Source organism: Podarcis tiliguerta, assembly GCF_965153285.1.
Source record: "Podarcis tiliguerta genome assembly, chromosome: 3".
In the NCBI taxonomy this organism is placed as follows: Eukaryota; Metazoa; Chordata; class Lepidosauria; order Squamata; family Lacertidae; genus Podarcis; species Podarcis tiliguerta.
The window spans coordinates 41,309,797-41,321,898 of record NC_139536.1 but is presented as its reverse complement, the minus strand read 5'-3'; the positions used below and the strand labels follow the sequence as shown (position 1 = coordinate 41,321,898).

The following is a 12,102-nucleotide window of genomic DNA, read 5'->3' as shown; positions in this document are numbered from 1 at the left end:
TATGCCATTAAATTGAAGAAGGGCCATAGCTCAGTGTCAGACTATTTGCTTTGCATGCAAAAGTTCCCAGGTTCAATTCTCAAAATCTCCAGCTAAAGGCGTGAGAGACCCCGTCTGAAATCCTGAACAGCCACTGCCACTGAGCTAGACAGACCAATGAATTATCACTTTATATACCCACCTCAAAGTCATTGTGATCCAAACACCAAAAACCTTGGATTAAGTTAACCAGACCTATAGGAATTGCAAATGCGGTTGGGAAGGAGCCTACTGAAGTATCAGCCTTGTTTGGACAGGAATGCATGATGTCCAATAGTAAATAAATTGTCTAATTATAAATATTAAGGGCAATCATCATTTGAGTTTGTTTTCTATGACATGCTAGAACACACATTGTACAACATAAAACCATCTATCCTGCAGCTTCTTCCTTTGTTTTTTTGTCTCCAATAATTAATATCTTATGTTGATGATTTGCATGAGAACAACCAAAGTCCAAGTATACTGTATTCTTGTTTGCTCAACCACTTATTTGAGTTGAAGCATCCAAGCTGCAAAGGAACCTGTTATAAAACTGCATGAGTTCCATTGAAAGCCCTTGTGGAACAGCAGTAGCTGTTATTTTCATTTTGCTTACACATCTTTTAACTATATAACTATAACCTTATGCTTAAGTAAAGTAGATGTATTTGTAACAGACATCCTGACTGAGAGAATACAGTGCTGCATAACAGTATTATTTAACATATACAAATATCCCACAATTTTTTTGGAATGCAGCAATTATTTAACAACAAGAACTTGCATTCCAATGGAGAAAAATGCTAGAATTAAGCAATGCTTGACATAGGTAGCTGACAAACCTTAACTTTGTGTATGAAGCAAAAAAAAATTAAGAGATATCTAAAGAATTAGGATGCTGCCTGTAACAATGAGATTTACCAAATATTTAAATTTTATATAGTGTCCAACTAGAGGTCTGTGCATTTTGCATCACCTTGATAGCCAAACAAAATTTGTTGATGCAACCAACCCAGGTCACTAAGCTTATTTATTGCCTATTACACCGTGCTGAGGATTAGCAGCCAAGTGAAACTACAAAGACAAACACTTGCACCTCCCCCCTAAACAAAGAACTGAGCCTCAGAAAGACTTAAAAGGAGCTACACTTGCAGCACAGCAAGATGTCGTGCTTGCTTTATAAATTCCTCTGTGGTTCAGACTGAGGTCTGGGAGATCTGAGGGTTTCTCACCAGAGTAAGAGAGATGCAGAGTAAAGTGTCCAACATAAAAAGCTGGGGGTGGGTGAAGAGAATCAACTCAATGTTATTCCAATAAGAATTGAATCAGTTTATGTAAAAGAGTTATATTTCAAGAAACAGATTATGCTTATGGTTATGTGAAAATTATGAGGTCCCAAAAATAATATATACAATTAATTTATATGGGGGGAGTAGGAAAAAGCTAAAACTGTAAAGCTTTTAAATAATGATTTCGTTTAGTAATTTGAGATCCTTGGTTATGGTGTGCAATACATGCACAGGTGACAGGACTGGCGGTTCTGTTCTTCACATTGTAGCACAGTCCTCAGGTTGCTAGTCTCTAAGCCCGTAAGATGGCAGATACTGCTCTTTTTTGCAATGCCTTCCTTTTGGACATCATAAGTTTTCTTCATCATACGCCTTAAATTCTACACATTCATGAATTGCCAATAAAAGGCTATTCTCTGTATGATGTATTTTAAAGACAACATTATATTTAAGTCTTTGAAAGGATACAGTTGCATGCTTGTAGAGATCTTCAATATTTTCCAGTAAGTAGAGATCAAGTAGTGCCTATAATGCAGAACACACTGAGTCAAGTACAGTATTCCATTTGTTAAAATATTAGAAAATCTTCACCAATCATACTTACATGTAATGTAGGAGGAGGGTATTTTCCTGTTCCTCCATCATCTCTCTGCCACAACTTCACTACGGAATGGCCTAACTGGGAAATCAATCCATCAATCATCAAACAATCAGGGTTCCATTTGCCTCTACAAATAAAAAAAAAGTTGTTTTTTTTAAAAAAACTTATTTCCCAGATGTTGAAAGCATATTTACCATTTCTATTAAATGACTGTGCAATTTAGATTTCTCTCATAGAGAACGAGAAATCTGAAACAAAATTTGAAAACTTGAATGCATTGGTACAGGGATCTCTGTAGGAAACCTTTCAGCCTGGCAGTGATATTCCCTTCTGTATAACCTTCTGGGAGCTGCATGCCAGTGGTGGGTGGGGCCAGAGGAAAAAGTGGGTGGGAGAATGAATGCAAATTTTACCTTACTAAAGTAGCCGAGTTTCTATGCACAAACACACACATACCCTATTCTTCCATCTAGGCAAGCAACAGGTATCCTCAGAGTTCAAGGACACGTTTCAGTCAAAGAGAACATTCAAGTGGCATTTGAATCAGGGTCAGGGAAGGGTAGAGCTTGGGAGAGGGCATGTGGCTAAGAAGAGTCCCAAGTGTCATACACAGTGGAAAAATGTATTTGGTCCCCTGGCCTAAGGCTCCTCACTCTGACTGTAGACATTCCTTCTGTAAAGTCATTAAAACCAATTTAAGCTTTCCTGAATATAGGAAGCAGCTGGATTTTATTAGGCATAGATTTTTATTACATGCTACAACAGATCCTGAGAGAACAGCTTACAGTTGGACAATATAAAAGAAGCGAAGAACAAAAACTGCAGTTATAGTGCTTGTAGAAGTAATGTTTATATAAGTATTTTGCAAACAATGAGTGTCCACAGGCAAACATTTTGCAATTTTTGAAATGAAAGCGAGTCCCTTAAGCAATCTTGCCTACACCTTGGTGCTTATCTCCCTGATAATGAAAACCCATAGGCTATGACGTAATTTGAAACTTCATTTACTAAGAGATTACCTTGATAAACGTTCCAGCTTCTGACGACACCCAGCATAAAAATGTTGTATATGCTGGTAATTATAGAATGGTTTTGACAACTGAATATCTTCATCTACCAACAAGAGAGAAATGCTCATTTTAAAAACATTGTTAAATGAAAACAACTAAAATCAGAACACATAGAAATGATCGTCTCTGCATTTTGAGAACAAACGGTCTCAGCCCATTATACCTAAAGGAGCATCTCCACCCCCATCGTTCAGCCCGGACACTGAGGTCCAGCGCTGACGGCCTTCTGGCGGTTCCCTCACCGCAAAAAGTGAGGTTACAGGGAACCAGGCAGAGGGCCTTCTCGGTAGCAGCACCCGCCCTGTGGGACACCTTCCCATCAGATGTCAAGGAAATAAACGATTATCTGACTTTTAGAAGACATTTGAAGGCAGCCCTGTTTCGGAAAGTTTTTAATGTTTGATTCTATTTTTAATATTCTGTTGGGAACCGCCAAGAGTGGCTGGGGAAACCCGGCCAGATGGGCAGGGTATAAATAATAAAATGTTGTTGTTGAAAACAGCTGAACTCTACTGAAGCAGAGAAACTACTAGTGTTACCACATTTTTTGAAAACTGCCTTTGCAAGCCACTTGACTACTCAAATCACTGAAAAATATAAATGCTGTATTAGTCAAATTTTAGCCAATGGGATTAGAATTAAAGATAGGCTTGTTCATGTTTCAGGTTATTTTGATGCGACTGAGTTGTGTCCGTGAACTGAAATACGATTTTTAAAGGCTTACCTAAACTTTCTGGAAGAAGGTTGGATCGGCAGAACCAGATGACCACTTGCACATACAGTGAAAGGAGACTGGTTACAACCTGCTTATTTGTCAGATCTGTAATGCCTGAAAATAAAGCAACAAAGTTGTGTCAGCTTTTAAGCATAATGCATCCTTTTGAGAGCACTGATAGATCACAGCACATCATTCACTGGTAAACTGTTACTATGACAAACTGTCATCGTCTATCTACTTGGTAGATTAACAGTCTACTTGGGTATGCATTCCTTCTCACATCTTGGTGAACAGAGTCGTCAATTCTGGCTCTACTTTCCTCCAGACTGATTTTAAAACATACTACTCCCATCCGAAATACAACCATAAAAAGATACCAAGCCAACTGTATTAGAAGTTCAAGACCCAGAATTAAAAGTCTAGAAATTCTGAAAAAGCTTTCCTTTAATCTTTTTGGTATAAACATCCTATGATTTTGCAATCAGACACCAGTTATTATTATTAAAATAAAATTTAAAAATAGAGGCCCTCTCTCTTCACCAAGGAGATGAAATTTAAAATAGCTGTAAATACACATACATAAACTGCCTTACAGGAAGGGGGGGGGATAACATTCCTATTCATTAGAAAGTTACATAAAATGTGCACCTTAGATTGGATCTCATTTACACACCTTTTTCTGTGAGTTCTTGTGCTTCCATTACAAAACAGCTCAAAACAGTGCTAAGGTTGCTAAGAAGTAACTCGCAGTGCTGCAAAGACTGTAGAGTTTGTGGACCAATAAAGTTAGATGACCCATCAAATAGTGGGACACCTTTTAAAACAAAGACAAAAATTATGACAATATTAGTTTGAAGTGAGTTTAAACATGCTTTCCCTTATCACTAGATGAACAAGTAACCCAGCCCATTTACTAAATATGCTCAACAGAAACTTTCATACCACCAAATCATACTACTTACATAGTCGAACAAAGTCTTCCTTAGTGCTAACCACTTTATTCCATGTCCATTCAAGAACAAAGCGCAAATTAGGAGCAGAATCTGGTTGCTCTTAGAAAGAAAGAAAAAAGCAGAAGTTATGATAATAAGTTTTACGTGCTAGAGGAAATTTTAATCAAATTGTAAGGCTTTATTTACCTTCAGAGGTCCACTGTTTGATGAAGCTAGTGAGAAGTCCTAAGGAACTAGTTTGGATAGCAGCTGACAATACAGCTTCAAATTGCTCTTCCTGAAACAAAATAGTAATAAAAATGCATTGATCACTCCTAATGCTGGTTCAAGTATTCTCATGCTTATAACAGGTACAGGTACAGGTACAGGTAAAGGTAAAGGACCCCTGGAATGGAGCAATGTGACTGGGAAAAGATGAAAAAGGGAGAAAAACATATCAAAAGGATCCTCACAGTGTCTGGATAGGTCAGTTCTTGGTTTACACTGAAAAGCTATTTGAAAATGTGTCTCTAGCCCATAGATATGAATGGAGAAATCTGGAATCTCGAAATTAAGTGCTTCCCTTCATAACATTTTGTGGCAGCGCCCCATTTATAAAGTTTTTATGCAGATGTTAAAGTCATGAATACTATACAATACAGTGGTACTTCGGGTTACATATGCTTCAGGTTACAGACTCCGCGAACCCAGAAATAGTACCTCGGGTTAAGAACTTTGCTTCAGGATGAGAACAGAAATCATGCTCTGGTGGTGCAGCAGCTGCGGGAGGCCCCATAAACTAAAGTGGTGCTTCAGGTTAAGAACAGTTTCAGGTTAAGAACGGACCTCCAGAACGAATTAAGTACTTAACCCAAGGTACAACTGTACTGGTCAGAAAAGGATGTGCATCACCAAATGATCCAGAAAGTCAATTAAAATGAGTCCTGGGTGCACACATTTAAGCCTACTTTCATGCATGCCTAGATCAGGAACAATATCTGAATTTAACTAGATTTGGGTGTTTAAAAAGAGAGGCATTGTGAAAACACTACATTTTCTTTTCCGTATTTATCATGGACATACCTGGCTCAGACTTGAAGGCTGTACATCAATAAATCTTGGAGAAAGCAAGCCAGCGACAAGACATCTGTTATAACTATCAGGAATGGCTTCATTTAAGGAACCACCAAATTTTTTTAAGAAATGCAATGTCTGTAAATAACAAAACACTATTTATTAAGACAGCAAAAATTAAGCTGTCAGCAGTAAACTGCAAAACACAAGTCATAAAAAAATTAAGCACTCGCTGCCAAAACAAAGGCTGATGAGTAGTAGTTATACTTATCACTTTTTCCTATAACCATAAAGGGAAGATTTATAGAATTCATTGTTTTCTTTCTGTGGATAGGAAGGCTAGTAAGAATCTTGGAGCCAGGAACTACTGTGGATTTTTTTTGCAAGACTGTGTGTTACTGCTCTTGAGTACCATTTTGGCAGCACTCCATAGAGATTCATGGACATTTAATTGGTCTGTACTCAGGGTGCTGCTCACTGTTGAACCTATGTACTACTGTTGTTAGAGATATACTGGATACAACTAGAACTACCTGGGGACTGGAATCCAAAGAACCTTGTGCATGCATGGAAAGCACTCTGAGTACACATAGACACAGGGTACTTGTTTTCTATTCCACCTACAACTTACATAAACTTTCACAGTGGAGGGTCTCCTTGAATAGACTTTCAAGGTTAGAGGGAAGGATGCATCAGGAAAACCCTATTACGAAGCAGGACTGCTTGCCTCTTCTGCATAAAGCACTCTTATGCATCCTGTTATTCATCTACCCATCATCTTCCAGGGGCAGTGTGCAGAAGTATGAAAATTCACAAAACATATAAATACAGTACAGCATTTCTTTTTAAAAATTCAGGCTAAACGCATAAAGCTAAACAACAACAAAAGGCAGTTTCAACTAAAATTCTATTTAAAATGCCTGGGCAAACAGGTCAGTCTTAAGTCATGAGCAGGCTGGTATGGGAAGAAGCACTCCCCTCAGGTGTCTGGGTCCCTATTTAGGGTTTTGAAGGTAAGGACCAGCCTTTAAATTGGACCGAGAGCTGAATAGGCAACCACTAAAATTCTTTCACAACAGGTATAATATGGGCCACCCTAGCTGTACCAGCTGGATTTTTCCACCAACTGAAGCTTCTGGATCATGTTGAAGGACAGCCACACATATAATACATAACAGTAATCCCACTCAGAGGGTAACCAAAGTGTGAATCACCATGACAAAGCTATCCTGCTGCAAAAATAGTCAAGGTTGGCAAAAGCACTAAAACAGATAAAAGGTGCTCTAGGCAACCAAGGCCACCTGAGCCTCATGTGGTAATTATGGATCAACTAGTATAAACTGCGTATCTGGTCTTTAAGGAGAAGGAAAAAAACCTGCCTGAATACCAGTTACTGAGAGATGAGAGCTACCTACATACACTGCCTTCTCAGGATTCAGTTTCAGTTCACTGACCTTCATTCCAAGTCATTATTAAGTGCAGAATTGAATGCTTCTGATAAAAGTGTATAGTGCGGTCAGGTAATCACAATCTGACTTTTGATTAGGAAGGCCTTTGCTTGCTTTCGGTGAACATTCTCAGACACATTAGAATAAAACTGCCATGGTTGAACTTACTTCTACCAAATGTTATATGCTGCTGACTGCCAAAATTAGTAAAAATGTGAACAGGAAAACATCATAACAAAAGCAACAGAGAATTAAAACTTACATCCTTTTGAAATCCTGTGCAAGTGACATGAACAACCCCAGTGTTCAGCAAACAAGTGGCATCTAAAGAATAGAGAATTTCATTAGATTATATTGATACCAGCAACATTAAATAAGTATACTGCTCAATTAGCTGAAAGGTATGACAAGTTCCTTATTTGCTTCCTATTCTGACAACTTCCAAGCTTTTCTCTAGATACGATTTATGACACAAATTGTGCAAGAGACCCAGAGCAATACAGATTAACTATTTTGTAGAGAGATTGGTTAGAAATGTGCAGATGTGCTTGCAGCCTACATGCTGGGTGAGAGACTGAAAGGGTGTCGAACTTTGGAGCAGAAGCACTCAACTACGTAAGGACCTCTGCTTATTATATGCAGAACAGAGGCAGGCACAGCTCATGTTCAGTAAGGCCCCTCCTTAAGTCTGATTGCATCTTCAACTATCTCACTTCTCCCATTTGCCTACATACAGACTACATGATTGCCTTTTCTGAAATAGTGCAGGGAAAGTTATAAAATACTAGTGCAGTTCACAATATAAAAACACATAAAAAGTTATACAGCCACTATACAGAAGAGTTCACTTTTCCCACCAATGATATTATTGGTAACAACCAATAAGTACCCTGTGACACTAAGACAACCAATTCCATATGAAAGCGCAGCAATGTGTTGTTAGCTGGGGGGGGGGGGGGGGGGACTGGATTTTTCTACCTTAAAAATACCAAAAACGAAATGAAGAAAAAATGCTTTCCCCTCAAACAGACATTTGAACTGCCTGCAATAGAGCAAGGGCTGTGCATTTTCTGCCTAACAAATCATCTAGACATTCCCATCAAGTAGTAGCAGTCCTAATTGCTAGAAATGATACACAGAATACAAATTTCATCTTTGAATGTCTTACTGAACATGTTCCTGTAGAAGTAATTGACGGTACACATACCAAAGTTGTAGGTGCTTGGGTTAAAAAATTGTTCCGGTGGAGGATACGAAGGAGGTACACCACGACTTAAGCTTCGCTCATGTACCAAGACATCCAGAATGTGATGTGGAGAAGTCATGCTCACTACAGCATCCAGGGACCATAATGCAAAATAGGGGCAATTGTGTAGAAATTCCCCAGGCCTTAAGAAAGCAGACCAAAAAAATAGTTAGACAAGCTGTTAACATATTAGATATTATTTCTGAAAATCTATGAAGAGAAACTGCCATTTCTTACCTTAATGAATCTGGCATTTGAGCATGATACCAGCGATTTATGTCAAATATACCTAAGTAGGTAGATGGATTGCCTTGACCATATGTGTTTACTTGCCAGCTGAAGATTGATACACTTGTATCAGGTGATATAACTAGGAGGAAGAAAGAGATGGTACTGCTATAAAAGTGCTGGAAGCTACCAATTACACAAATACAGCTCAAGAGCAGCAGTTCAGAAACCTTTACTTTATCATTATTTGTTGATACAGCACTGAAATTATTAACCAAAATGTTATTTATCACAGAATACTCAATGCAGAATTAGGAGGTTTTTACACAGCATGTTCTCATTCTTAGTTCTAATGGTAAGTTTTTTAATACTTGCGGTACCAACCTTCATTAATACCATCTTCTCTGTCAACATGGCTTCGAAATTTCTCTACTGTTTGACAACCGATCAATTTGGTGTTGCTAGTCTGCCCTCTTAAAGAGAAAACTCCACCTGTGAGGTCTAGGCTGTACCTTTCTTCACAGTATTCTAAACCCTGAGGGGAGGGAAGTAATCACGTTTAGTCAATGTGCAGTCTACAGGTTAGTAAGATATTAAGAAGTTCTGTTTTAATAAAAAAGGAATGATTAAAATTAATATCCCAATTATGACACAGAAGAGTGAGATTAATACAAGGTAAAGTGCACAAAAAGGAGGGAAAGACTGATGCCAGTAGCAGTCTTTTTGCTTCAGTTATACATGTTGACAATTTTCACATTTTTTGAAAAGATGTCAAAGACAAAACTGGTTCCACCAAGCACAAGAAGCATATTTAAATATGAGAATAGCCTGCAGGAGCATTCCAAAAACGAAAGAGTTCTCCAGGAAAGCTATCCTATGGAGGTATTTTAAATAAAAAGTTGATGTTCAGAGTTGCTTTAGGGACAAAAATATCCTGTCTCAGAAAGTGGAGCTGTTATTGTATGAGTTCTCATATCCTGTAAAACATACCTTATAAAGGTACACACTGCAGCATTCCATGAAATAGAAACAGTTTGTGACATCCAATATTAGTCACTCAGAATCCACCCACTGAAATAAATAGGGTCTATTCCTAGTATGACCTACATCAGATATCACTCAGTGAAATTTGCTATATATTCTTAGTAAGTCATAGACAGAATGATAAGACAAAATCCTGTTGGCATTAACCAACTGGATCAAGTAAACAGAACTAAAAACCGTCAAATAGAGTTAGAAGTACGGTAATTTCATTTTTTGACAATCAAAGAAAATTGCTATGAAATATAAATGTGAACGTACTTTTTCCTATATCTTGAAATGTTTAATCAAACAAACATTTAATTATTGCCAGAGAATGTAAAGTTAGCATAGCTCTGGAGATAAACAGGAGAAGGAACCTTTGCAACTCTTCAATATATACTGTGAAAGTCATTGAAGGAACCAGTATGAAAAACATGCAATGCAAATGGTAGCTGAAATATCAAAAGTAATCTCAAATAAAAATAAGACAGAGGAGGTGTCAAGTCTGAAGCAATACTTAATCAAAGTTAGGCCTTTCTGTGATGTTTCAACAGTCCATATGAATTCATGTCAATTTGTTAGGCAAACTGTGCTTGAGCTGTCTGAGTAGTATATGAATGTAACAGTATTATGTTTAAATTAAAGCAATATTAAAAGAGGCAAACCCCCCAAAAAATCACTTTATAATGACAGAATGTCGAAGCACATGACAAAGCATCTGAGGAATTAAGCCCGGGGGAAGAAATAAAACACAAGCATGAAAGTTCTTTGTAAGCTAGCCAGAACGCTTGGGGCACTGTTAAAAAACAAAACCCAGAACTCATACAATCAGTGAGTGACAGGCAATAAAAATACCTGCTCAAAACACTAGTAGATAAATCCAGGAATTTGTTTTGGCTTTTTATGACAGTACCTGAGCCTCAAACAAACTAGAATAGAAGTAATGACTTTTGCATGCAGGACAAATTGATCATTTATATGAAGCATTGTTAGACAATTCAAATCAATATAAAGACATCACTGAAACTGCTTCCACGTGTTTGTTCTTCACAGGTGCCTTAAGTTTAGAAGCTGTTCACCAAAAGAAAAGTCTTTGGCTAGTGCAATGAGTTCCATTTCATGCAGTCTAACTGACTACATACACTTTTGGGTAGTATCCTAAGGATTATTTTTCACATATTTGGCTTCTTATATATTCAATGCCAGGAACACTGACAATGGGTGGCAGGAAAGAAAGCTAATTTACACCTATTTTTAAGTGAACTGCATGATGTTACTGTGCATACAAGTTTCATTTTATCATTTCATTTTTTAAGAATGCAAACTCAGTAGTGCAAGCACACTCCAGATTTGTTAACTAGATTAATAACGAGCAAATGTAGTGAACATTTAAGAATAAAATCTGAGGAAATGTCTTCTGACAATGAGAGAGAGAGAGAGTTGAAACTAGACTCAAACTGAATACATCAATTTTATCAGTGCCATTAGGACATCTCTACATATTTGTACATCTGTAGCACATCTGATTAGATAAATACTATCTAATCTCTGAGATGAATGGAGTAAAATCTTAAAATCTAAAGTATTCCCTATTAGCAAGATTACGGGTGGACTACATATTTAGAACCCAGTTGTAGTTTTAGAGAACACCAGTTCAAGTAAAGCAGTATTGAATTTTAGTATATACAAATACTTTACCTCATACATGATTTGTCCTGATGCCAAACGCCTTCTGTCACTGAAAGCCAACTGCAGTAGATGTAAACTAACAATATCCCCTTCACTAGAAAGAAACAAGTTAAGAGTTTAGTATAAAACCTAGGCACCTTTGTTCTTTGTCAGGGAATACTACTTAATATAGTTACTATAGGATATTTTAAAACACAGCTGCTATATAATAAATATTCTTAATGTTATGCTTTAAACCAGAAGAAATGCCAAGTCTCTGACCAGAAAAACTGCTGAAAAACTTTGTTATGCAACTGTAGCAAAGAGAACTCTGATTAGACAAATTTTTAAAGTCCTCTAAAACAACCTGCAGTGTAAATGGAGTAGAGGTAATTGGATAGTGGTTTTGTACAAAGGTAGAAACAACAGTAAGTCTACAGACACCTCTTTAAAGCAACAGAACCATTTGTAAGCAGTTATTAAACTAAGTATTGTTATGTAACCAACTAAGTACTGTTATATAACCATAGCCAACCTGAAAATAAACCTATTATTTTTTATCACAGTAAACTTTAGTAAGCTTTAACAGAATTTGTTAACTTTCAAACCATAGCCTCCTAGTTTGCTCATGACATGCCTATATTGGCATGGCCTCTGTGACATATGCATAGAAATAGTCCAGTCTAATCTGTACGGACATTTTGTTAATCACATAGATTCATTCCAATGAATTGATGGAAAACCCTTGCATGCAAGAGAGATCTGCAGGCACTTTTACATCCCC

At 37.3% G+C, this 12,102-nt stretch overlaps 1 protein-coding gene across 3 annotated transcripts in view; it reads right to left on the bottom strand.

Annotated features, from left to right (window-relative positions):
- AHCTF1 (AT-hook containing transcription factor 1) overlaps positions 1–12,102 on the bottom strand; it is a 50,754-nt gene that overhangs the window by 17,647 nt on the left and 21,005 nt on the right. For all 3 annotated transcript variants that reach the window (XM_083432075.1, XM_083432073.1, XM_083432074.1), the window contains exons 7-20: positions 11,349–11,433; positions 9,012–9,162; positions 8,637–8,769; positions 8,361–8,542; positions 7,416–7,477; positions 5,715–5,843; positions 4,839–4,929; positions 4,662–4,751; positions 4,373–4,513; positions 3,706–3,810; positions 2,931–3,024; positions 1,915–2,038; positions 1,779–1,835; positions 182–328 (exon numbers count right to left, since the gene is read on the bottom strand). In XM_083432075.1, the coding sequence (XP_083288201.1) occupies positions 182–328; positions 1,779–1,835; positions 1,915–2,038; positions 2,931–3,024; positions 3,706–3,810; positions 4,373–4,513; positions 4,662–4,751; positions 4,839–4,929; positions 5,715–5,843; positions 7,416–7,477; positions 8,361–8,542; positions 8,637–8,769; positions 9,012–9,162; positions 11,349–11,433 (1,591 nt within the window). The remainder of the gene's footprint in view (positions 1–181; positions 329–1,778; positions 1,836–1,914; positions 2,039–2,930; positions 3,025–3,705; positions 3,811–4,372; positions 4,514–4,661; positions 4,752–4,838; positions 4,930–5,714; positions 5,844–7,415; positions 7,478–8,360; positions 8,543–8,636; positions 8,770–9,011; positions 9,163–11,348; positions 11,434–12,102) is intronic.